We start from the raw sequence: 26,855 nt of genomic DNA, 5'->3' as shown, positions 1-26,855 counted from the left end.
GGGCTATGAGAAAGTAAAAATCAGGTTACTTAGTTGCCTCAGCTAGGATACGTGGTTCCTGATTTAAATTTCTGTGTTTGCTGACTTTGGCCAAAGGACCTGGGAGTTTAAACCACAACCACTTACACTTACATGCAAAGAGACCTGCCAAGCTGGGAACACATGAGTCAAGACCTACCTGCCTGTAAGGCCTTCATGGAGACACTCTGCCATTCATCTCTGTAATGGAGGAGACACACAGTGGAGAACTGAAATTATGAGTGCTGGATTTCTTCCTCAGTAAAAACCAGCTGTAGTAATATTCCTGCCAGGGCGCATCAAAGGCTGGCAGATCTTAGTGCTGGGAGGGATCCCCATGGTGGGCAGCACCTCACCTGCCAGGGAGCTGGAAGCCAGGGGCAGCCCCCAGCACCCATCCAGTACCTCCTTGGGCACAGGACACCAGCCTGCAGGTCAGCCTACAGCTGGAGAGAGCTAGAGACCATCATTGTCACAGCATCACCAGACTAATGGCCCCAGCCTGGGCTGAAATAGGGTCCTGGGCAGGGTGGGGAGGGGCCACAGGTGGGGCTGATCAGAGCTGATCAGGCTCATCGGTGCTGTCAGGCAGGTCTGGTTGTATGTAACCACTTCCCAAAAAAAGGGGAAAAAAAATCATCATATTAATATCCCTGGTTTTCCTCCCTTTGCAGAGCTGGAAGTAAAATTCCCATTCATTTCAGTAGTGAAAATGAGCATCTGTCCTATACCAGGAGTGGAGAGGAAGGACCTGCATATGAATTTTTGGATCAGTAACTTACCCCTTCCACTCAGGCCCACAAAATGATGTGCAAGTGACAGTTTATGCCTCTGGATTTAGTATTTGCTGATTTCAGTAAATGAAACTATGCAATTGAAGAATACTGTATGCCCGTTTTATGAACTCATCTGTACTTTTAATTCTAGCCTTACTAGAATATTGCAAATAGTCTACAACAAGCTGATTTTGTTTTCAATTTTCAGCCACGGGGAATCAAACATACCAAAATTAGCATGCACTTCAAGAGTTTTTTTCTCCTTTTTTTGTTTGTTTGTTTTTTAATAATGCTTCATAAAATGTCATAGCGGTTAGAATTTGAGTATATTTTCAAAGACAATTTTTTTGGCATGTCAGATGTCTGTAGACTTAAAACTTATTCTTGGCTACAGTGCTATCACAGACATCCCAGCAAAACAGATATTTATACTTGTTTTACTTTCTGTTTTGACTCTGCTTATTGTGAATAATTGTGAATCATATTGTGAATAGGCAGCAAATACATACTGTTAAAGGAATAACAAATAACAGCATTCCGCTGATGTCTAAAAGTTTTGGCTAGTATTTGACATGCAGGAGATTGAACAGTTGCCAGAAAAATGTTTACTGTAATTACTTCTTTTTTTTAATTAAAGTCCAGGCATGAAAGTTACAGTGCTACAATATTGATTCTTCTTCAAAAATTAATGCAGTGAATACTTTAAGTGTAGTGCTTTCAGGACTTGCTTAATGTTATCAAAATACATGAAAGTAAAATCTGGCATTTTTTGAGGAATTTTGTAATTCTGAACACCTGATCATGCGTAAATTATTACAGAGTTACCATGCATGATTAAATTTTGCTCTGACCAGCATTAAGTATGCATCTTTGTCAATAGCAACCATGCAAAGTTGAAAATTTGTGGGTGATCCTTTGCCTCCCTGTTTCTGTCAACCAAACCAGGATTCGGTTCTGTGCCTTTGAGAAGGTTACACGTGTTTAACGTTATGTACACACTCAAGTGCTTGGTTGGATGAAGGTCAATATAGCAGCTTGGAGCTTCTTATTTCACATGCAAAAAATTAGTTCAAGAACAGTCGTGTATACAATCACAGGCTAATTTCTTAGTCTTGGTTATTTTGAGATGTTGAGACTTCCACAAGACATGCTACGTGGTCTTGCCTCCAGAGAAACACTAAAATCAGTCCATGTCCAATTGGCAATGTCAAAATACAAGCCAACAGCTTTTCCCACAACACATCTTCAGCTCTCTACACAAGCCCAGGCAGGCCAGATATACTTGACTGCTTCTAATTTACAGTAGTTTTGCTGCAGTGTATTCCAAAGGTATTGTAGGCGAGATTAAAACTGCTTGGGTTACAGCGTACAGTAGTAAAACCCTATGGGTTGATCTGTAATACTCAGCAGGTATTTCACATCCAGCCTTTTTCCCTTAAATTTTCATTGGTTTAGGTCACCCATAGGCGCCAAGGTGCTATTGTGCAATAGCACTGGACATCTCGTGACTGTGTTGCTCTATATGTCTCATACTCCAGCTCCATAGGGAGGCTTCAGTTCCAGTATTTTCAAAAGTGCCCGTTTTACCTGCAATATACGGACCTAACTTGGGCAAAGCAATTTACAGAAACTTCACTGAGCCGCTTTAGTCTCTATGGCTTGCTCTGATTTTGCTGAAGAAAATTCCTGGGTCCCTGAAGTTTCCCCTGCTGCAGACATGAATAAGCTGACGTTTTGGCTAAACAGATGTTTTGTTATGGCCCATCAAGGCATCCCTGTTGTGCCTAAACCCACCAGGAGGCTGCAGACCTGGCTGTCCTGAACTGGAGTTCAGTGCCGGGGCTCAGTCCCATCGGCAGCCCCCTTTGCAGCACAGGTGGAACTGGGTTCACCACGGGAGTCCTCTGACCACATTCTGTGCCAGAAGGGAACATTGAATGCTGGACACTGACGTGATGGTTTAAAGGCAGTTTCAGGCTGTGCCTTGTACTGCCACAGATGCAGTTAATCCCAGGTCTGCAGCCCAGCACCTCTGTCCAGAGGAGGGACAGCATTTTCCCCACATGCTTCTCCCTGGCATACCCTACGGTCTTTCCTAGGCGTCTTTTCATTATACAAAATTATTTCAGTGTGTATCATCAAAAAATCATATTAAATTGCTCTGTTCCTTTCACCGGCAGTTCTTGGAACTTAGGTTTAGTCCATTTTCTAGAAAGCGTCTCTGCCAAGGAGAAGTGCATAGAGTATTTCATCTGGATAACCCAATGTTTCCATTACGATCACATAACATCTAATTATGTACTCCATAAATCTTCATATTTTGTTATGAAGCTCATAATAACAAAGTCTGATAAATAGATTCTCTCCCCTGGCCACTACCAATTGAGCAGAAAAAATACTTATTTATGAAGCTTTATTAATAAAATGTGAATAATTCAAACAGCTTCTTCAGTGAAGAAACAGCAGTAGAGTATATTCTTATTTGCATATAAATGAAACGATGCTTTAGTGTCAGAGTGAAGAATTAAATAATATGAATTTTTACAGTGCGGTTCTGACAGCCTCATAAATATTATGGTCATAAGTTGCAGTTTCCTAAAAATCTCATTTTATCTTTTATTACAAAAATACGACCAAAGGGCCAAGTCCTGCTCATTTTACATGTGTGAGTATTCCCAGTGACAACACAATTATTCAGGGAGTGAGGTTACCAGATTCAGCCTTATGTCAGATAGTGGAGCAAAAGCACAGTGTTATCTGCATATCTATTAGGAGAACAGAATCTCTTATTTAACCATGAGAAAAGCCTCATATGTGGGTAAAATATAGAGAACAACAAAGACAATTGTAATTCTACATTCAAACAGATGCTCCAAGTAAATACAATATACAGCATGGGGAAAGGGAAAGCACTCGGCTAATACCTGTAAGATGCCAGTTTTCTCCTTGGTTCCGTGGGTACCAGTTTGGCCAAGCCCAGTATTCCTGTTAGGTTCCAAACAATCCCAAAAGCTATAGCATATATAAGAACATTTGAATTATTTTAAATGGGTCATTGCTGGTGAGGAAAGCTTTGTTTTTATCTATTTTAATTTTGTCTAAAGGCTGAAAAAGTCTGTGAAGCACAACCCCAAACCAGCTATCTCACTTTGCTTTTGGCTGTAGTCTCAATCGTCTGCTGAGGCGAGCCCTCAGCAGCCGGCAGTGTTTGAGTGTGGAAGGACTGGATTTGGGTAGAAAGAGCTGAGCGGGATGAAGCGCATTCTCCTGGGGCAAACACAGCATGGGCCGGGGACATGGCTTCAGAAACTGCTCCTGAGCTGTGGAGCAGCCTGGGATATGAGCTGGGTGCTGTCTTCTCACCAGTACCTGCCACAGATGTTTTTCTGGCCACAGCGCTGCACAACTGGGACACGAGAGTCACACACGGAACAGGCGTACACGGAAAGGAAAACCAGATCTGGGGTGCTTGGAGGAAGAAGGGGTTTATAGGGATTTTGGAGAGTTTATAAAGTATAGAAATTTATTTATGAAGTCTTGAAAAGAGGTACTATGGACGTATATGGTCTGATCTCCTGAACATTACAGGCAACTCTATTTAACCCTGAACTGAGCCTGCTGTTCTCAAACACAACATAGTCTGTTTCTGGCCAGCCTGTACTTTCCAGGAAGGCATTGAGTCTCAATCTGGAGACATCAAGAGGCAAGGAATCAACCACAGCCCTTAACTGTTTGTTCCAAGGATTATTTATTGTCAGTGGTACTGAATTAGGTACTGAAGACTACACTAATTTACTTGATCCCAGCTACTAGGCATTATTTCTCCTTATTTCACTCTTCAGTAGGTTCAAGTGACCCTTATATTTGATATTTTTTCCTGTGCATATATTTATAAAGTGTTATCAAGTCACCTTTCAATCTTTTTTATCCAGTGGATAAGTTATTCTAGCTCTTCAATCACGTCATTTTCTCTGGTTTCAGATAATTTTGTAGCTCTTCTCTATGCTCGTGTTTTTTTGGTGTCCATCTTGCAATATGAGCATCAGAACTGTGCACACTGCCGTAATCACCCTTGGCAATTTGCACATAGAGGTAAAAAGTGCCACCATTAATGTGCACTCCAAGTCAAGGTTTGCACTAACCCTTTTTGCTACAGCAAAGTCATCAGTTGACCCATCAGTCCTTTTCAAACTTTTCCATTCTGTAGGAGAGCCTACATTTCTTATTCTTAGGTATATGTCTTCTATTGATTTTATTAAAACATACTTTGTTTGAACAAGACACCGTTTATAAAAGGTCAAGAATTCCTCTGCATCTTTGCCCGAGGTCATTTTTATATCTATTTTTAGCTCCCTTTAAATAGGCTGTAGAGGCTGCTATATTCTGGTGTATTTTCTGACACTGCAATAATTCTTGAAATTTCAGATATAACCGATAGAAGATACTGGCAGAGACAGACACTGACACATTTGAGTCATTGTTCCGGGGCTGCGCAGCGTTGGGAAAGGCTCATTTGCATGTGAGAGCAAAGCTGGCAATCTCAGCTTTCCTGTAAAATGGTTAAGGTACAGAAATGGAAAATGAAAAACAGAAAAAAGGACTGTAGTCCCATGGTTTTCAAATCAATCTCTTCATGTTAGTGCAAGACTCCCAAGTCCTGAATGATTGAATTTGACAGTATTCCTAAAGGGCACAATAGCATGAAGAGATTTGTCTCAATCTAGTGCTAAAGAGAGAATGTTTTGCCATAGAATCACATTGCCTAACAAAAAGAGGAATTAAAAGTTGGAAAGCGTGTGGCATTTAGGCTAATGAAAACTGAGTAACACATTTAACAGTGTATATGATTGTTAAAACTGAATTTAGTATATATGTGTATATGTATATATATATTTATTACTGCTAGGGAACATGCCTCTCTTATTTGCTCTTTTCTAAGTTGTTTCTGATTTCTAATTCTAAGATTCTAACTTATGAGCAGATGATCTTGACGGCAGGGGGATGTAAGGATCTCCTACCTCTGTTTGTGCTGGATACGTTCATCAACTATCTTCCTGGATCTTGCTTATCTTTTTTTCCAAAGCTGGAGGACAGTACAAATGCAGGGAGACTTCTACTACTTTAATTGACCCAGGAAGAGATTAGTAGACATGCTCTAGTGTCGGCATGGGTTCTTCTACATCTGTTAGCAGATACAAGAAGTCGGATTCAGCTAAGGATTCTGTCAGGGGTAGATGCGATCGCACAGCAATGTTTGTATCCTTTCTCAGCGAGCTCCCAGAGCTGGGCTTTGTCAGCTGTAAGGAATGTTCTGCATGGACCTGGCTTGTCTTTTGACTTCTCATCCTTCAGATCCAACCTAGAAGTAAAGCCACGGGAGAAGACAGTGCAGCAGTTTGTCTTGCAGAGCATTAGATGTGCTGCTTTGTTTGTCATATTCAGTTGATGCAGTTTGTTTTCTTTCCTTCTGAGAAGTTCCTACCTGGGTGCATTGTTAGAATGGGAGGCTCGCTGTTGAATGAGCAGATGGAGCTTTCTCTGCCCCACCAACGAATGGGTCTCTGCTTACCCAAGCCAACAGAGGAGTGTCTCATGCTGTAGTAAATGCACAGAAGCTGTGCCTTCAATTGTTCTACAGTCATTCAGAATAAAGCAAAAATAAGATAGAGATACTTAAGCAAGTACAGAGGAAACAGAGTGGAAACGGTGCTCATAATCTGTCACTCTGCTGTGAAGATGTACGTGAAAAAATGCTCTGATGAAGAGGTGACTTTTGAGAAGATATTCGTATGAGGAGAGTCAACCAATTCGACTGAACTTCCTCCTTAAACAGAGGAGAAACAAGAAGGTAAAAGCCTTTTTTAAAGAGATAAATGAAGGCAAGCATCGAGGCTGGTATTTTTGGCAGGCTATAACGAGTATGACAATAAAATGAGAGACAATATTAGGTTATATTACAAGTGCAGTTATGCTTGTGAGAACAAATAAAGGTAAATTTGACATGATGGAGAACTAGAATCACCAGAAAGACAGCACAAAAGAGCAGAACATATTTGGATCAATAGGAAAGGAAGAAATGGAGACAAGTGATCAAGGTAGATAAATGACCTCGGTCTAAATGAGAATTATTTTAGATGTTGGAACCAATATACATTGCGATATTGCAGGGAAAGAAACCACAGCAAGACAGGGTCTAGATCAGAAGATATAATGAAACAGATTTCTCACTGTGTATCAATGCAGCTGAAGTGCTGGGGAGAAGGCGGATGGATGTGACTGACAGAAATGCCAGCAGTGGGAGCTGTACAGGGACGGTGATGAGTCAGTGTCCTACATGATGACGGCTCCAAGGCAGGGAGGCCAAGGCTGGCTGAAACCCTGAGCTGGCCAGGAGGCAGCTGAGTTAAATATGCAACTTATAAATAATTACCAGCTATTTTGCAAGTATTAGTTTGAAAAAATAATCAGTGGTTCAATTCCGTATGCAGCGATGGCTGCAGGTAAGATTGTCCCAAGAGGTTAATTTAGAATGACAGCGCCTGTCATTAGCACTGGGACAAGCCTGTGCTCATGAATGTTTATGCTGCCCTTCCAACTTCTTTAAGATTACATGGATAAAAGAAATAAGAGAATTTGGCCTGCATTATTCTGTCATTATCCCTCATTTAATCAAGGTTTTCTATAATCTGCTTTTAAATACTGTCACCCTTAACTGAAATTGTTGAGAGTTAGCACACCTAATTTGGCAAAATCTCAAGCTGCTGCACCGAAGCAGCTCAGCAAGTTCACAAAATCACAGAACGTTAGGGATTGGAAGGGACCTCAAAAGATCATCTGGTCCAGTCCCCCCACCAGAGCAGGAGCGTAATAGGAGACTACACAAGTTAGCAAAATGGGGGAACCTCTTTCTGCTTTTAAGTCTTTTGTTAACCTAAGAGCAGCTTATTATAAGGTAATACACAAGTTAGATGTTGCCTTGGGAACTTCGGCAATTGCAGGCACGGTTGTTATTGAACCAGGGGTGCAGTTGGGTATCTCTGCATGAAGTATTATGGTTCATAATCTAGCAAACAAGAGACCTGTGTGTTATCCAGCACAGGAGAGCTAGTCTTTAACAAGTAGCAATATTCTTTTTTAAATTTAAAATTAAAGAAATCATGACCAAAATGGATGGAAGACAAAAGTGCTAAATTATTTACATACATGCAATTGCATTGGCTTCAGCAAAATCCCACAACTTCAAACAATAGCAAAACATAATTCCAATAAAGAGCCTCTTTTCCTACTCCTGCTCATTGTCAGTCAGTGGCTACAGTACAGACTAGAATCAAGAGGCGGGTTTTTAATTTTTAATCTGTGCAATCCCTTTTGTTTCATAATCAAACAATAAGACAAAGCAGCGAGCCAAGTTCTGCTTTCCACCAACACTGGTGTGAGTGGAAAGCAGCTTCATGGACCCTCCATTATTTAACTGAATTTATAGCAGAGCTAATGAGAACAAGGTCTTCTCCAGGCACTGTAATTATTTCGCAATAATCACACGTAGAAAAGACAATTTCCAAGGGCTGAGTGTTGCCGTACAGAGCACGAACGTCTCGCACAGCTCCAGCCCTGGGCGCGCCGGGCCCGCACGGCTCCGAGTTACGGGACGCACCGGCCGCGGCCCCGCAGGCTCCTGCCAGGGCGGGCACGGCGGGGCGGCCCCGAGGCACCGCTCACCGCCCGCACAGCGCTGGCTGATCGCGGATCCCTCGTTCCCCACCACACGATGTCCGTTACGAGCCTCAGGCAGCAAGCCCCCCGGCCCGGCCCGGCCCTGGCCCCCGCGCTGCGCCCCCAGCTCCGCGACCAGGGTCGGCCCCGCCATCCGCACAGGCCCGAGCCCACCCGGCCCCCTGCCGCCCCGCGCGCCGCCGGCCGCCGCTCTGGGCGGGCCTCTCTGCCGTCCGGCCAATAGCAGCACGCCTTCCTCCGGGCGGCAGTCCCATTGGTCGGGGGGGTGGCTTCCGTCGAGGGCCGGGATTGGCCGCGGAGGCGCGGTCGGCGAAAGGCGGCAGCAGGCAAAACTCCGGTGCGTCGCGGCGTCCGCGTGAGTGAGTCCCCCCGCGTGAGTCCCCCCGCGGTCCCCGGCCCCGCCCGCCCCCCGCACCCGGTGATCTGCGGCCATGGCAGCCCGAGGGCCCCGGCACCGCGTGGCCCCACCGCGGGGACGGGCCGGACCCGACCCGACCCGGCGCGGCCTGCTCGCCCCGGGGGAGATCCCGCTCTGTTCCCCCCGCCTCAGTCGCGGCTGATCCCCGCGGGGCCGGTCGGAGCGGCGGCTCCTCGCGGGGCGGCGAAGTGTGTCTTTCCTCCCGCGTCCCGGCGGCTGCGGCCACCCGGGGATCCCCGCGGGACAGCACCTCGCGCGCGCCCGGCCCCGCCGCTCGTGTGCGGCTCCCGCGCGCTGCGGCTGCAGCTGGAACGCAGCTGGGCGCGCGTGCTGGGCCGGACCGGGCCGCACGGCGGGGTGTCCGGTGGCGCCGGCGGCCGGGACGGCACCGGCGGCCGGGACGGCACAGGCAGCGCAAACCGCCGCTCCGCTGCGTGAGTCCGCGCCCCGTCCGGGACAGGCGGGTTCGCTGGGTGTCCGTAGGAAACACCAGCTCGCTGCAGACTCAATCCAGCCACACTGGCTTTTCCTAAGTGTATGGGAACGTAGCGCCAGATCGGCGAGGAGGTTAGTTAAATGTAAATACGCTCAAGTGACTTGCACCTCTCTGTAGAAAAAGCACATACATCACACTAATTGTTTTACTTACCTTATGTGCTTGATGAGTAGAACCTCTGTGTTAGACAATGTAGGCCTGTGAGAAACTCCAGGCACATTATCACTATGGCTGAGATTCCTGCTTTGTTGTGAGAAAGAGCGGGAGGCTGCGCCTGCCTGCAGCCTTGAAATACAGGTGAGCTCAGCAGGCCCAGTGATCCTCCAGCAGGGCTGAACTGACCAGTGCCTGCGTCCCCGCTGGTGTCACCTCTACCTTTGAAGATCCCCCAGTAGAGAGGTAACTAAAATAAAACTTGCTCTTTGCAATGCATTTGTGGCCTGTGGCTCTTCTTGCGACGTGCCTGCGTATGTGTACACAGCAAGTGACAAAGTAGAGATATTAATACTAACCAGGTGTGTAAGTTGCCGTTTAAAGGAACTTTGCATTTCAGTGGCAGCAGTCTGTTCCTGATAGCAGTGTGGCTTTAGCCGAGGACTCAGCAGCACTATCACTGATTTTTTTAGGCAAGGTTCAAATATCTGACGTGGAAGACCCTGAAACTATGTGGTCTGTTTGAATCTGTCGCTATGTTGTGTTTTGGGTTTCTTTTTTCTTATCTTGATAGTATGAAGAACATTTTTTTACCTGAGGATGCAATTTAACTGCAAAAAAGTTCTTTGAGCTGAAACTTTGGATCATATTTGTTCTCCTCTTGATTTTTTCCTCTCTCGTGGTGTCTTTTGAGTGTTTTTTAATGTAAAAACTAAATATCTGACAATCAAACTTTGTTTGATGTTCCATTTTACAACTGTTGAGCTCACTTCCAAATTAGTTAACAGTTTCTTCATATACTCAGGTATTTGGGGCATTTGGTTCTGCAGACAGCAGCTTGTGCGTTTAACCTGAATGGAGATGACACCTTGAGTTACTGAGCCCCTTTCAGCCTCCTCTTGGCCTGTGAGCCATCGACATGTTCCCATGGTGGTTTGTGGGCAGACGGAAACGTCCATTTTATTTTTCCAACCGTGTTGTTTGTGACCAGCGTTGAGTTGGGGCTGATGTGGGGCGGGATCAGAGCAAGCAGGCTGTGGTGAGCCGTAGGCATCTGTATTAATTTGCACACTTTATTCTGCTAATGAGGCCGTGCTGTGCCAGGTTTGGAACAGGCCTGTCTGCCTACTCGGTGCTACCAGCGGGCGTGTCTGCCCGTGAGAGAGGAGAAAAATGTCTTATCTCATTCCATTCGTTTCCAAGTCCTGCTCTCCAGCAAAGCTCCATCAAAAATAGCAGCCATTGCCTGTCCCCATTCTGTTGCACGATGATGACAGACTAAAAGTAGCTTGAATTCTTTAGGGGCAAAACATGTTTCTAGCTCCATAGCTGAACCAGATGAATCACTTAATTTGAAGTTTTTCAGAATGTATTTCCCCCATGTAGAAAAGTTCAGCCAGAACTTTGAAGGTTTGTCACAGTTACAAGCAAGGGAGATCTTTGGAACCAGTGTTGGGCAGCTGTGAGAGGTGGTGCTTCCAGGCTGGCTGGCCACCGGCTATCCTGCCCTGCAGTTCTCTGCCCTTCTTTTCCTCATGAAATAGGATTATCAGGGTTTTTGATTGTACACTTTATGAATTCACAGTCCTATTTACATTGTTTCCAAGGTTTGGGAAGAAGCACTTCAAAATAAGTGTGTGCTATTATTTCTTCTTGTGGGGAGGGCAACAAATAATTATGCCTTTTGTTGATCTTATCTAGAAGGCAGAGAAATCTCTTACATTGAGAAAACATTTTTTTCTCTGGCAAATTCTTTCAGGTTTTCTGTCTTTGTATGGGTGTTGCAGTACGCGGTGCAGCTATTCTGTGTGCATCAGTGCCTTGCCTTTCAAAGCAAACTTCAGGGAAAAGATAACGCTTTAATGTGAATCAGGAAACACACAAGAGAGGAAAGAAAATCACTTGTGTCTAAAGCTTATCCTGCAGTTCTCCTTCCCTTCCCCCACCTTTTTTCCTCTCACTAGAGATAGAATGGGTTTACTGGTTTAGTTTTTCTCTGGGATGATGGATGATGCTTTGTTGTTTTAGGTAGCATAGGGGAGCTCTCCAGACCCCCTAAATCTCATCTCAGGAACAGAGTGCAAGACCAGGAAGTGTCTCACCAGATCTCCTTGCTCCCCCAGGTGCCCAGGAGTGGTCCTCAAAGTCTTGGATTTTGTACTTTGGGTTTGTTTTGTGATGGAGACCGTGTTGAAGCCTCACTGTGATGAGCAGCACCCTCACCAGGCTGCAGACGTCCATGGGAAGCAGGAGCAGAACAGCAAGCTCTCCGGTATGTGCTAAATGGGGATTGGTCTCAGTACACAGTCATGCCTGGGATGTGCAGCTGGGTCAGCAGCTCTCAACGCTCCGACAGCGGGGAACGTTGTCCAGGCAGGAACCCGAATTCAGTGTCAGACAAAACGGCGTATTTGGCAGATTCGTTAGCAGTTATGGAGAGAGCTTTTCATAGTTGTTAGTGTGGACCTCAGGACTCTGAGACTGGTGGGACAATGGTAAGGGAAACAGAAATCTGCTGTTTTCTAAAGACTTAAAAGATGTGCCTTTTGAGTCCTTGTTAGGAGTCTTGGTCTTTGCCAGATTCAAGTATTTTTTTTTGTAACAAAGCAACTTTACTGGAGGAATTCCAGCCCAAATTTGATGTTGTAAGTTACTGTCAGTATATTTTTTCTTAGTAAAAACTGAAGCTTAAGCAACTCTCATCAGAAGTCAGACTAAAATGCAAGCATTGGAACACACTTTATTTGGAACAAGTTAGATAGCAAACTAGTTCTGAACCACGTTGTTCTAATAGAGCTTGTTAGAACTATATCACTGTTGAAAACTATTTTCTAGCTCCGCCCTGTGGCTGCTGACCTCTTGGGACAAAGTTTGTGCAGTGTGTTTCAGAACCCAATAACAGGATTATCTCCCTTGTGTGTCTGAGTGATGCAATAACATTTTGCTGTTAAGTTCTCTATAGTTCTGTTACGTGGTTTCTTCTTTTATTGTCTTTGAGTGTTCCCGGGGAAGATGTTACAAACATCAGCCTTTCCCCTTTCCTGTATTCTCTCGAATGCCTTACATTTGTTATGTAATACGTGAGTATTTGTGTCAAAAGTTGAAATTACTGTGCAAACTAACTGGAAATAGCACTTTTAAAACTATAAAGCTTTTTATCAGCAATTCTTTTTAGTGATAACAAGAACTACAGCAATAAGAGAGAAATTTCTGAGCATGTGGGAAACATGAATGCTGTCGATTCAAAAAAAGTTCCGTAGGAACTTCTTGAATTTTTAAGGTTATTTTCAACAGGATTTTTTACTCTATTGACAGTAAAATGTAGTGATCTGTCAGACTTTCAGTTTTCTGCTTTTCAGGGTGTTTAACTTAATCTGTTTCTGTAAAATTGGGGAATGAGCAGAATAACTGCACAGTTGACCAGTTTTCCTTTGCCTTTTCCTAAGGGATTATTAGACACAGGGTCCTGCACGTTGTGACTGTCAGTGCCAGTCTGGTCATTTTTACCCTAGAATATTTTTGAAGTATGATTCCTAGCAGAACTGATTAACCTTTTACCTGTATTTGTTGACCAAAACAGTATCTTAAATGAATGTTAGTGGTTTTGGTGTGTAGCATAGGGGGTTTTTTTCATTCCTGAAATATCTCCCCTGAAATTACTTAAAACAAAATAACTTGGAGGCAGAGGGAACAACTTCAAGGAAAAAATACAGGTAAATGGATAGCAAGAGACTATAGACCAGGCTTCAGGTCTCAAAAGCATTTTTAGTATGTTGGTTTTTATAAATTTTTGAAATTAAAAAAGTTACAATGGAAAGTTAATTATAACTTGAATTACCGACTAATTTATTGGACTTTTACCAGGAAGAAAGGGTTCTTTAGGCAGACTTCAGATTTTGTTGCTGCATAAAGTAGAGCTAACATAGAAGGCTGGCGATGCATGCTAATCCATGCTTTGTTTCTTGCATATCGGTGATATTTTGAAAATAATTCTCATTGCTTTTGACTTACTGTTATAGTAAAATATAGTGCATTTTTATGTATGCAGTACAATTTATAGATTTATGTTAAATTTAATTTATTTATTTTTTAGGATGGAAAATGTATACACATCATTTCCTTCCATCTGATTGACTTTCCAAATATCAGTTTGTGCTTACTTCTGTATAATAAAATATCCTTCACCCCTGCTTTACAGAAATTAGTCACAGTATCTATATCATAACTTCAAAAGAAGTGAATTCTTATGCGGGGTATAGAGAACACTGAAACTACAAGGATTTGTAAACAGAATGGAAAACTACGTAATTTTTGAAATAATACAGTACAACATCCTTGTAATGCCATCTAGTGATGGCAGCACGAAGTGCAGCAACTTACATGGAGAGCAAACGGGGTTTTGTGTTTACTACTTTAAGTAACAGTGTGAAAGATTGCATTATTGATCTAAAAAAAACCCCAATTCCTATGTTTTTTATTTCCATCCCATGGATGTGCTCCAGTGTTTACAGAAACAACTATTAGAGTTTTGTCATTTATGAAATTGACATTTCAAATCTCATTAAAACATTTATCAATGATCTATAAACTGATGTCTCACTAACCAGAGGCTTTTACCCTCTCAGGAACTGCCAGGTGGCAGGTAAGTGGAAAATAGAATAATTAAAAGCTGCAGCTTATAAGGGAGTATGATGAACAACAACAATAGCAAGTAAGCAGAGGGTAATGGCAGCAGGGGTAGACACCTGCCAGCTGGTTTTTGTCCTCTGTTTCTGTGAATTCACAGTCCTATGAACTGAAATGTGATTTGTGATCGCAAACATAGATCAAATACTGAATCAAGCTATAAGATGCCTAACTTACTTTCCCCATTCTTTCCACAGCAGGAATAAAAAAAGATATTGAAAAACTTTATGAAGCAGTGCCACAGCTTGTAAATGTGTTCAAAATTAAGGAAAAAATTGGAGAAGGTAAATGTTTTATTTTTGCCTGCTTAGACTTAGATTGCTTTTTGTATTTCTAACTTAAAACATATAAATGCAATTTAAGCCAAATGCCTTTTTAATTTACTTCTTGGTCTCTGTAGGAATTCTGATATGTTGCTGAGCATAGAGCTGTGCTAATTACGGTCATTTTCAAGATATTTTCTTGAAAATCTCGTATATTAAAGCCTTTCAAAAAACCAGCATTCCAGTTTCAACAACTAAAATTTTGTGAGGTAGATCTGAGTAAATAAGTCTTGACATTCTATTATTTTTCTCTTTTACATGAGAAATCTATTTATATGCAGCTGTGTTTTGATGTACCTAACTGCTGCTCCTTAGCTTGGCTTTGTTTCCACTGAAACCCTGTGGGCAGAACTGGAGGAGGAGACTGAAAGATTATAGCCCTTCAGTTAAAAAAAACAACACACTTTTTTTTTAAGACACACAGTATCAGATTTTAGGACATTTGTGTATACCTTGCCTTCAACAGATATTATTGCAGATACCTTCGATAAACAGTAGGCATGACTATAAACAGATTTCTAGATACTTCCAAGTGTGGGATTTCAGCACTGTTTGGAACTTCACTCATTTGATATCTAAAATGCTTTGTGATAGTCCACACTTTTAAACCAAGATGTTGATGAGAAGCTGGATTGTTTTATGGGTTTTGTGATGGAATACCTGCGATAGCAGGCTGGTTGGCTAAAAGGTTTTGTCTCAGACCACATTCTCCCTCCTTACCCCAAAAAAACAAAACCAAACCAAACCCAGCTCCATTCACCACAGCAATACAAAATTTCCAAACAAAAAAATAAAAGGAGTTCTGCCTATCATAAAAAAGATAGTATAATTAAACAAAATCTCTGTTTATGACCTAGTACTCTGATTTTGCTATTGGGAGCAAACAATGGTTTCAAAAAAATACCACTTGCAGTTCTGCAGCATTATGAGACAACAAGCTTCAACTTAGGATTCTGCGCTGGAGTCACTTTCATTTTAGAAGTTCTCATCACCAAAAATAATGTCTTAGGTCAACTTGGTAACCCTTGTTGCTGTTATCAATTCTACTGAATGTGTGGGACTCTAGATTTTTATTTTTTTTACTGCAACAAGTATTTAGAATTTTTGCTGGCATTTTGATGTATGTACACACTTAGAGACTGTTGAACTAGCATGATGCAAACATAATACTTAAAATGTCATCAAAAGTAATTTGTACTGTTTGTTCATATGGAACAGTGGTTCAGTTTGTATGTTCCAATATCTCAGATCATTAGGATAAATTAACCTCCTAAGAGGTATATTTGGAGACCCTTAATTAAATCGGTGGGTAAGTATCAGACAGTCTGAATACGCTTCTTTCTCAATGAGTATCACATTCTGACTATGCAGTAATGCTCTGGGCAAACAAATAGTAAAGTTACACATCATGTGGGAAGTCTTACTTTACAGATAAGGGAACAGAATTAAGGAAAATGTAGCAATTTCAGAAGAGCTTTGAATAGTAAAGGCAGTGCTTTCCAGATTAGCATTATATAGCCCACTTACATCGCAGGGAGGGAAGAGTTAGATGTCAGATGAAAGCAAGCTACCAAAACAAGAAAGCAAATCAAAGATAGGAAATTTACATTCAAAGAGTTCTGTGTCCCAGGTAAGCTAGACAGTGTTACATTTGCATTTTTACTGACATAAAAAACTTGTATACAAGATCACCGAATTCAGTAGTAGAAAAAAGGAACTGCGATTTTATCTCCTAGAATCTGCTTTTGATGTAGTATCAAGTATACTGCAGGACTGTGAGCAGGTAGATCACTCCTGTAAAAATCTGAATTGACTTAATTAAAAATGCTGAAGCCAGTGTTGTTCTCCCTTCTTTGCAGGTACTTTTAGTTCTGTTTACTTGGCCACAGCACAACTACAAACAGGACACGAGGAAAAAATGGCTCTGAAACACTTGATTCCAACCAGCCACCCTCTGCGCATTGCTGCTGAACTTCAGTGCCTCACAGTAGCAGGGTACATAACCAAAAAACCATGATTGTCGTGACTAAGCTGCTGCACGTTGTCTTGCTGTTCTGTGCTTATTTATTTGAAGTTCTGGCACTTCACTTGCTTTTTTTTTAACTGCAGAAATGTCCATTCTTTTTATCAAGAGCAAATAAGAAATGGAGTGTCTTACCTGTAACAGATGCCTGTTTCTGCTAGTCTCAGTTTGTGGATGGTGCTGTATTTTCCATCTGAGAAGTTCTGTGATGCATCTCTGTGACAACAAAAATTCCAGTTCTGAAATGCTTGGAAAAAATAATCTCTTCATCATAAAACATGGTTTTAGGAATGAATACTTGTTGCTAGAATGTGCTGAATAGCACGTTGTTAAAACAGTTGGTATCATGAAGATTCATTCCTACATTTAATTGCCGCACAGCTACAAACCATGGCGCTACAAATAATCTGTGGAGCCCTCATTGCAGATTACAGAATTCAGATGGAACATAGCAATGACAAGCAACAGCAATAGCTACTGACTGCTATCAAAATATGAATTAGATTATAAAAGAAAGCCTGATTGAATTTTTTAAGAAATAAAGGAAAAGAAACATCCATCTTCTGGTCTTTATTCAGTGACATTACTTTCCTTCCAGGGGACAAGATAACGTTATGGGAGTTAAATATTGCTTTAGGAAAAATGATCATGTGGTTATCGTTATGCCGTATCTGGAACATGAATCCTTCTTGGTAAGTCCCAGACAATTTATGTGTAGTAAAACTTTTTAATTAAAGCAGTTACATAATTACAGTATCCAAATAATCTTTCAGGACATTTTGAATTCTCTTTCCTTCGAAGAAGTGAGGGAATACATGTTTAATCTGTTTAAAGCACTGAGGCGCATTCATCACTTCGGTATTGTTCACCGTGACGTCAAGCCCAGTAACTTTCTCTACAACAGGCGGCTAAAAGAGTAAGTCTGACCAGGTGACCATAATGTCATCTTATCTGGGGACATGTGCCTTGGCAGAACAGTCCATTGGGCTTTTCTGGCTTTTGTCCTTCCAGCTGCATAACACGTGCTTAAGTAGTAAAGCTAAAAAGGCTTTTTTATTTGTAAAACTTCTCTTTCTGTGTTTAGGGGTTTGAGAAGGGAAGGTTTCCGGTTGGACTGTATGATCTTAAAGGTCTTTTCCAACCTAAATGATTCTATGTAGTCAAAGTTTATAGGGGAGGTTTATGTTTTGCTAATCCACAATCTTAAAAATTTGAGAAATACTGGTGGTGTGGTTTTTTTGCTGTTTGTTGGTTTTTTTTGTTGTTGTTTTTGGTAGTATTGTTTGTTTGGTTTTAATCTGTCAAATCAAATTGTACTGTCGGTTTGCTCTTCCAGCATTTCTTTGAGCCTTAGTCTCTGCTTTGGGTGTGGAGGCTGTGGAGTTGAGTTTGTCTGAGACCCAGAGACAGCTGGATTGTCTCTGTACTGGTTGCAGCAGAAAGTAATTATTTTAAAGACAGATAAGCAATTCTTTTAAAGACAGATCTGAACTGTGAGCTAATGCAGTCTTACCTGTTTGAAGACTGAAATAAATTCTCATGTATTGTTTGAAGTCTGGCAAGGCTTCAGCATTGTTAGCCTTGTCTGTCTTCACTGCTGCAATTGTGCCTCTGCCCATGGGAATCCTGCAAGGGTCAAGTCTGTTGGCTGGTGGTTCAGGGCTGTAGGACTAGAGGAACCCCAGAAAGGAGCTGCTGGGAATATTTTTTTAACACCATTGGACAAAGTACACACTTGAGAAGACAAGGAACAAGGAATTAAGAAGGTCTAGGTAAGATAGGACAAGAGGAGGAAAAGGAGGAAAACAGGACTGTGATGCTGGCAACAGCACAGATAAGCAACATATTGAGTAAAGTGTGAGAGAAGGATAAGTAAACAAGCAGTAAATAGTAAACTTTATTATTGGTGTATGCTTTGCGATTCCTGATTCTAAATTTGTGTCTTTCAGGTATGCCTTAGTAGATTTTGGCTTGGCACAAGGAACCCCTGATACGAAAATTGAGCTTCTCAAAACTGCTCACTCTGAAGAGCAGCAGGGAAGTTATTCGCAGAATAATCCCAGCACAGCCTCGGCCAGTGGGGTTTCTGTCAGTGTCGCGGCACCGAAACAGGCAGCTCAGCAGTCGGCCTCCAAAGCAGCGGAGAAAAGGCCCAGCTCACTGTCCAAAGTTCCGACGAGACCAGGAAGAGCAGGAAAGGTTCTGCGTGGTTTTCGTTACCGTTGTCGCGTGTTTGCTGCACCTCACCGTCCAGCAGGGGGCGGTGCGATACCGGCGCAGAGGCAGCGCCCCGCGGCGGGCCGGGGGTCCCAGCGCTCCGGGTCAGGGCCGCGTTGGGAGCCCCGCGGGGATCACCCCATACCCGTTGGGTACAGCAGCGCCCAGGGCTGTGCAGAGCCCAGGTTACCTGCGGGCAGCAGTGTGTGCGGTGGGACTCCTCCCTGAGCCAACCGTTAATGCATTTCTGTTCGTTACTGCGCTGCGTAACAGATGCAGCACAGTGACATTCGCATTGTCTCCGGGCACTTCTGAGGTGTGATTAGTTTTGTAAGCATGCTTGCTGTTCTGCCTAGACCACGTTTTCTTCATCTGCAGTAAAGTGATGCCTGAAAATGACTTACCGTGCAGCTGTTCTTGTTTAATGTCACTTCACAGTTTTCTGAACTGTCAGTGTCCAGCTGACTCTGTTGGACAGGATCCTTACTGTCCTTTGTGTTGGTATTGCAGGAGGATTCTGTGCACCCTTCTGTCCAGCGCTCTGTCTTCGGAGAGAGGAATTTCAATGTCTATAGTTCCACATACCAGGAGAACTCGAATACAAAAGTAAGAAGCATGACTCATCAGTAAGAGCAATCTGTTACAGATTTGAAAAATTAGAGACCTGGTTGTTCTGTAAGACTGAACGCCACTCCAGGAGGCTGTGAAACTAAAAGTTTTTGAGTCTTTGAGTCTTTGAAAGTCCTGAAGAATTTTTCCTTTTTGATTCAGTCCCTTTTGAAACGTAAAGAGCTAGTTCTGTAGCTGTCTCCCTAGCTGATCTTGTTTGTACGCTGTGCAACTAAGGCAGACTTAGCTTGTGAAACTTCATTTTTTTATTTGGCAGTTGAAGCCGAAGAGAAAACCTGTAATAAATATTCTCCTGTACTTTTTGTGATTAGTATTAAATATGAACCAAATTAAAGGATTTGGCCAACAGTGATTATCTTGTTGTAGAATTAGAGTTTGTGCTTGTGTGTTGCTGTGGAATTTCATATACTATTGGTTTTACTCTCATGTTGAACCAAACAAATTCTTTGAAGTAATATAGTAACTTTAGAAATATCTGTCTTGTAGCTTCAGAATATCTCATGTATGTTGTTTTTTAGTAAGCACTGAAAAATGTTTTCAGAAGGGAGGAAATCAGGATATTAGAAAGCTCCAGTGTTGTCTTTTATAGATGTTCTGATATTGTTAAAAAGGTTTGCTCCCTTCTGTTCTAGAATTGCAGCTTCTTGCTCGTGTGTACCTGTTCAGTCTTCCTATCTGTATATAAAAGGAACCTTCTCAAATATGTCACCTTCTCTAAAATATCTACATTGCAGCTCATAAAACAATCCAAGATGATAGACGTTTCATCTAGGAAGTTAATAACAAAGAAGAAGATTGTTTCTACCAAAACACTGAGCAACGGGGCAGCCAGGAAAGCTGCCAGTGGTTGTCCCTCAAACCTGACCTGTGACTGTTACGCAACGGACAGAGTTTGCAGTGTTTGCCTTTCAAGGTAATTTGCTTTGATAAGGTTGTAAAATTGTCTGCTGTGCTGTCAAGCAAAGTCAGAAACTTAGATTTACTGGACAGCTGATTTAGTAGGTAAAAGATAGCATTTGATCTGTGCAACCCCTAAAACACTGAGTATGCTCTTTTTAAACAAGAATAGTTCATGGAATTCATGGACTAACTGGTTCACTGATATCTGCAGCAAAAGAGATTTGCTGGTAATTATTTTCTTTTAATTATCCACCTACATGTGTTGTAGAAAATCTCTTGAGTTAATTACAACACTTAGAGAAGACAATACATCAATCTGTCATTAGTAGTTACCTGAGAGGTCTAAATCATGCCACGGTTTGGATTCTGGAAATCATGAAATGTAGAATAAAAAGGAAACATGACTGTTTGTATTTGTTCCTTTAAAAAATAATGTTTAAGTTTTAATAACAGACAGAGAATCTTAATAACTCAGTTTGGCTCCATCCCTCTGCAGTTAGCTTTGGTTATGATCTGCTATTGCTTTTTATCCACACATTAAGGAATACAGATTAATGCAGAGAATTCTGCTTACCAAGCACAGTCATGAAACTGTGGGGTCCCTCTCTTCCCAGACTGGTGATACCAACTTCGTTTCAGAAATATTCAATGAGGATTTTGCCAGACTCAGAAGAGAAGTGGCCCATAGAAGGACAGCACTTTCAGTCATATAAATAACCTCTGGAAAGTTTTTTAAAATCTCATACCTTTTAGTTAATCTAACAAAGTAAATTCTTGTCAACACTCAGAAGTAGTGAACTGTAGCTTGCTGTGGACTGATGCAAAGCCAGAACATCCGCATTCAAGAATCTAGTGCACTTTTTTTGCCTTTGGTTAATTAGTCTCAACTTTAAAGTTTCCTGTGCAAACAAGCCTTTAGCCAAAATGATGCTGCTGTTGAATGAAATTTTAAAAAGTCATTGTGAGTGAAGTGTGCAATTAATAGTTCTGTGGTATTACCTTATGCTAGATAATATTAGATAATATAATAAGGCTATTGCCGTATGCAACACAATTATTTCATACTAGATAATTATAAGCTGCTTCAAACTTGAATAAAGTTGAGTTAGGCTGTTTACACATCTTACACATTTATATTCTAAAAATAATATTAAGCATTATTATAGTTAGAACTTATTTATCAACTTTATATTCTAAACATGTTTGTCTCTTGTTACAAGGTGTCAGCAAGTTGCTCCCAGAGCAGGAACACCTGGATTCAGAGCACCAGAAGTGTTAACAAAGTGTCCCACTCAGACCACAGGTACTGCACAACACACTGAAACTCATGCTTTTTTTTCCACCTTTTGATCCCTCTCATTTATGCTGGTTATGTTGTCTTTTTTATGGGAGGGGGTATGTTTACATTTGAAATACATTTTATTATCCCTTCTAACACTTATCAGGCATTTCCTGATTTTAATTAAAAGTTTATCATCCAAAGTAAGAACAAGTTAGGAATATTTTTCTGTGTTTGAAACTTGAATATGTCTTTATACATTTGAGGAGTAATGCTATATGCAGGATTTGAACACAATATGTTTTAAAAGAAAATAAGACTATAATTTTTACCAAGTTTCTTGGCTTATTTATTCAAGTAAAATCTTGAATAAATCTTGGGGAGAGGACATACTTTAGACTTTTCTAGTTAGATTGTCACATATAGTTTGCTATCATAGCAGGCATAGTTAGAGGTATAATTGCAAATGTGTTTTACAGAGCATTGGTTAATATTTGTAATCAGATTATTTCCTTTTCCTAGTCCTTTAAATGGCTGGTCTGTAAATGTCATAATTTTTTCTTACTAAATCTTTAATTTCTCAAGCTTAAAAGCTACCAAGTTAATAAGTTTCAGTATTCTGGGACCAATAAAAGCAGTTACCTGATAAAAATTTGGTGTGTGACCAGGACTTTTGACTTATGAAAAAGGAGCATAAATACAAATGTCCTCAAAATTTTGGTTTAAAATAACAGCTTTAGCCACTTTTTCGCTGAATACCTTTTTGATATTGTCAATTTTCAGTACTTCAGGTGTGCATGCACACTCAGGATAGACTTAACAATACATTTGAGCTTTTGTTAGCTTAATGTGATTTGCAACAACATCTGTGCTGTGGGTGTGCATGGGGTGTCGAGAGGCAGGGCAGCCTGTTTGAAGTTCCTGTGCTGTAACAGCCAGCTTTATGGGCTAGGAGACATCCAGAAATCCAGGACAAGTTCAGACAATCTCTGAAACTGTCTAGACAGAATGTAGGCAGAAAGAAGACATACCTAGGAAATCTTGGACATGTGCTAGTTTTAAATATGCTTTCAGACAGTTTTCTGTTCTCTAGGGTAATGGAGAGCAGGACTACAGAAAATATGGGTAAATCTGGAAAGCCTTGGGTGTGGCACAGACAGCCCTGCAACTATTGAGTCAGTGGTGCTGAGCTCCTGTAGTAGCTCAACAGAGGCCTTAATTAGAACAGGATAGACAAATACTAAGATTTATGAGATTATGTTGTATTTGAACTAACAAATATTCTTGTCCACCTCCATCTGGGACTGCTGTAGTCACCTCCTTGTATTCCTGCCAATCGTAGTACTAGTTCTAGTCTCTGTGCTGAGCCCAACTTACCAGCTGGATCCAGCTGACTCCATCCATAGCTACCTCAGTGCATCTGACCCAGGTTCACTGCACGGGGAACACAACTGAAACTCCCAAGCTGATGTTATGCAGATCCAGTTACAGTTCAGCTTGGACTGTCCCTCTGCTCCCCTTTCCTCATTCAGCCTTACTGGTTGGATAACACTGGGCACAAGCAGCGAGACGAGTCGTGATTTTGATGCCCTTGCACGGTATCTTGCACTGTGCTGATGATCCCAGCTCTACCAGAATTGTAGGGCCAGGATTTACTATTTACTAGCCATTCAGATATATAATGTCTATTAATATCAGCAAGAGTTAAGTAATTAAACATCTTTAAAGGTCTTGACCTTCATGACTCCAGCTTTCCCAATCACGTACTTGGGGTGATGCACACCTCAAAGAAGATAGTGTGATTTTTTCAACAGAGATACAGTAATACTAAAGCTTTTTACAGGAACTATGAAGAAGATAGAAGACTTTTCCACTGTAAATTGTACCAAATTATTAACTTGGAATTTTTTTTTTTTAATAAAAGACTTAAAATCTGGTTTTACAACTGATGTCAACTTAATGCTTTTTTTTCCAAAGTCCTGTGCTAATAGTGTTTCCAAATAAAATGTCCAAATTAATTATTGCCTATTTTACTACCTATTTTTTGAAAACAAGTAGAATAACTATGGCTTTATTTCCCAGCTGTTAATTGTTCTCTTTAGAGCCTGAGAATCCACCAAACTTTATCCTTCACTTTCCTTGCCATCTCTCAAAATGTGGACCTTAGTGAGCCAAAAAATTGTGGCAGACAGGTATTCTCATAATTTTCAGTATTAAAGTTTCCATCATACTTTGGCATCTATCCCCAGAGTACTCTCTGTACTCTTCATAACACAGTGAAAGAGATGAATAACTTCTATTACTGTTCTTAAACTGGCTATCTTGTCAAGTGATTTTGAACTGGAGAGGAACAAAGCTCACAGCAAGAGAAATTTTTTAGTACTGCCTAACTGTGGCAGCCTTGGTCCCAGTAAGAAATCAGATTCCCATTAATTTGTTAATTATTTTTATTTATGATATTTATATAAGGTTTTTTCACATGAGGTAAACTGAAATAAATATGAAAACTAGCCAGTTTTTCACCCCCTCTCAACTCCCTGGGTAAAACAACTTCCTAAACATAAAATGTACCAAAACAACGTTGGAGGTTAATAGAATTACTCATAACAAAATTCTGTGGAAAACCTTAAACACTCCCTCTGCATCAAAGCAGGAAATTATTCTTCAATCTAATCATAGTCATTTCCACTGTTCACGGAAGTGTTATCTGCGTGACCCAAATAAGTAAGTAATCCAGAACATTAATATTTCTGATAGAAACCTTTCAGGTCATAATTTCTTTTTAAGGAAAGTTGTGATTTTGTTTGTGATGAAATCGTGAGTTTAGTTATTACTAAATTTGCTTTTGATTGCAGCAATTGACATGTGGTCTGCAGGAATTGTATTCCTCTCTCTGCTCAGTGGACGGTATCCGTTTTACAAAGCAAGTGATGATTTAACTGCTTTGGCACAAATCATGACAGTTCGTGGATCCAGAGAAACCATTCAGGCTGCCAAAACTTTTGGTATGCAAACCTTAATTATGGGGAAAAGGGGAAAATGTATGCTTGGTCTGCTATTTAATGCAGTTACTTACAATCTGTGATTTTTTTTTTTTTATACATGTGTATATATATAAAAATATATTTTTAGGTTTGGGAGTCATTTTAGAGCTAAATCACACTTTTTGCATGTAAAATAATAAAAGTACTAGTTATATATACAGAGTTTTAGGCAAGTTTTATATCTTTCTATATTCTATAATTTGTATATGGGGTACTTCATGCCATAGGTTTCCCAACCTGTCTACTGCCTTTCACTAAGTTAGGACCACTTGAGGTGAAAATATGCCAACTAAATGTTTTCTACTGGCATTTGATTAGAATTCTTGAGGCAATGTTTCTATTCCTGCAAAATTGCCTTGGAGGCTTAAGTCAGCATGACTTAATATTTAGATGATGTAAACCGTGCTTCCCCCCACCTCAGGACAGGCTAGTACAAAAAAACAAAACCAAAACCCAACAGATGGCCAGTTTTAAAAAACAAAACCAACACAAAACACACAAAAAACCTAAAATAATCATTCCCCTAATTGTTTGCAAGCCAAATGCTGCAGCACTTGCTACCTGGAAGTGCAACCGACAGCATTGATTTTCATTCTCCAAACAGAGGTGAAAAAATCAGGGTATCTAGTTTTCTTCAGTTTTGTTAAAATGACATTGAAGCGCAAAAAGATGGTGTGTGGGGTGGGTGACAACGTGTCACTACATAACTTCACAAACCCAAACAGCTTTGTTTTGAGCAGAACTGAGACTATTATCCTTCCGTCTTGCTGGGGCTGTTGCTCTAAAACTTGGCTCATTTGGAAGAGCGATGGGGGGCGGATTGGGTTTTTGATAGGTTGATGTTGGTTTGGGGTGGTTTTTGTTTGTTTAATGCTGGTTACACTTCAAGACATGAAGTTTCTCTGAATCAAACTTAGACGTTACAGTTGCATACGATGTATAATGAGATGTCACTTAGTGTAAATGTTTTTCCTAGGTAAATCGGTTCTGTGTACCCAAGTTGTCCCAGCACAAAACTTAAGAACCCTCTGTGAGAAGCTGAGAGGAACCAACAGCAGCTGCAGGAGACCCCAGGGTGAAGTGCCCAGCAAGTCTGTAAATGACTCAGCTTTGCCAGTTGCAGCAGACAAACCGTGTGCTCCTGAGACACTCAGAAAACAAATTCAACACCTAAAGAGCCTTCAGGAAGGTGACGGTGCTTTGGAAATGAAGGCAACAGACATGAAAGGATGGGATCAGGTTCCTGATGAAGCATATGACCTGCTTGATAAGCTACTAGACTTAAACCCTGCAACAAGGATAACTGCAAAAGAGGCTTTGCTGCATCCTTTTTTTAAAGACATGAGACTCTGAGAAGATACCATATTCTGTGATTGCTTTTATATATTTTATGTGGAAATGAGATACTGAGGTAGTTTTACCTGGTTGCCCTCAACATTTACACTCATTGAAATACCATCACACTGAACTACTGAAATTTTGTCTGTACAGTTGGACTGCATATGTAAGTTTACTTTAAGAAATACTTGTAGATGTAAAAGTTATGTAAACATCACTAACGTGGTCTTATCCTAAGACAGTTCGGAGAGGTTATTGCTGTGCATACCTGTTCTCTGAGGAAGTTAACTGATCAAAAGGTACAAAGGAAACAAGTTTCACAAGCTCTATGCTTTATTCTTGAGATACTCCCTTAAAATATACAAATTACCTTAAGGTATGACCGAAATAATAAAGCGCTTGAGAGACTTTTTTCCGTACTCGCATCTTTCCGCTTAGTTCCTTATTAGTACATGAGGGACTGAAAACAGAACAAAGTGTGTTAATTTTGTTCAGACTATTTTGAGAGACCAATATTACTTTGGAAGTGTTGCTGGAGCAGGGGCCAGTTGCTGGAGGTGATATCACCAAAAGAAAAGCATAAATGTTTTAAAAGTACATTTTTATTCCTGTCTGGTCTTTCCTACTAGGCAATAGTAATAAATAAATGCAGTTACTCATTTTGCATAGCCTGTGTTTCCTCAGTGCCCTGAGCAACTGTCAATATTCAACAACTACTGCCTTCAGAATGTCTTGTGTGACATGCATAGGTTTGATATGTGTTATGGAAATTGATTTTTTTTAAAGAATATCTGTTAAATAAAGGATTTATTCTTCAGAA

At 41.0% G+C, this 26,855-nt stretch overlaps 1 protein-coding gene and 1 long non-coding RNA gene across 7 annotated transcripts in view; one reads left to right on the top strand and one right to left on the bottom strand.

Annotated features, from left to right (window-relative positions):
- Positions 1–19,505, bottom strand: part of LOC139828310 (uncharacterized) — a 25,965-nt gene extending 6,460 nt beyond the window's left edge. Inside the window, exons 1-3 of one of the 2 annotated variants that reach the window (XR_011739797.1) lie at positions 19,249–19,505; positions 18,141–18,253; positions 16,763–16,843 (exon numbers count right to left, since the gene is read on the bottom strand). This is a non-coding gene — a long non-coding RNA (uncharacterized lncRNA). Of the gene's footprint in view, positions 1–16,762; positions 16,844–18,140; positions 18,709–19,248 lie in introns of those variants that run through there. The other variant, XR_011739796.1, reaches the window with a different exon arrangement.
- Positions 8,801–26,855, top strand: CDC7 (cell division cycle 7). Of its 5 annotated transcripts, none has more exons than XM_071810439.1 (12): positions 8,801–8,887; positions 11,719–11,867; positions 14,479–14,565; positions 16,464–16,599; positions 17,226–17,319; positions 17,401–17,543; positions 18,577–18,826; positions 19,355–19,450; positions 20,209–20,387; positions 21,595–21,677; positions 24,509–24,658; positions 25,674–26,855. In XM_071810439.1, the coding sequence occupies exons 2-12, from the start codon at positions 11,774–11,776 to the stop codon at positions 26,048–26,050; spliced, it is 1,689 nt and encodes a 562-aa protein (XP_071666540.1). In that variant the 5' UTR covers positions 8,801–8,887; positions 11,719–11,773; the 3' UTR covers positions 26,051–26,855. The 5 variants fall into 5 exon arrangements, with proteins under 5 accessions (XP_071666540.1, XP_071666539.1, XP_065698375.2 ...); XM_071810438.1 differs by having other exon boundaries at positions 8,808–8,883; positions 14,482–14,565; XM_065842303.2 differs by having other exon boundaries at positions 8,808–8,883.

This window comes from Patagioenas fasciata, chromosome 6 (assembly GCF_037038585.1).
Source record: "Patagioenas fasciata isolate bPatFas1 chromosome 6, bPatFas1.hap1, whole genome shotgun sequence".
Lineage (NCBI taxonomy): Eukaryota > Metazoa > Chordata > Aves > Columbiformes > Columbidae > Patagioenas > Patagioenas fasciata.
The sequence above is the reverse complement of the archived record's forward strand: the minus strand, read 5'-3'. Positions and strand labels throughout refer to the sequence as shown.

Coding starts and splice junctions, on each gene's coding strand:
- CDC7 (XM_071810439.1), top strand. CDS start 11,774: ATGGAGACCGTGTTGAAGCCTCACTGTGATGAGCAGCACCCTCACCAG. Junction 11,868..14,478: donor GCAGAACAGCAAGCTCTCCG/GTATGTGCTAAA, acceptor TTCTTTCCACAG/CAGGAATAAAAAAAGATATT. Junction 18,827..19,354: donor GACCAGGAAGAGCAGGAAAG/GTTCTGCGTGGT, acceptor TTGGTATTGCAG/GAGGATTCTGTGCACCCTTC.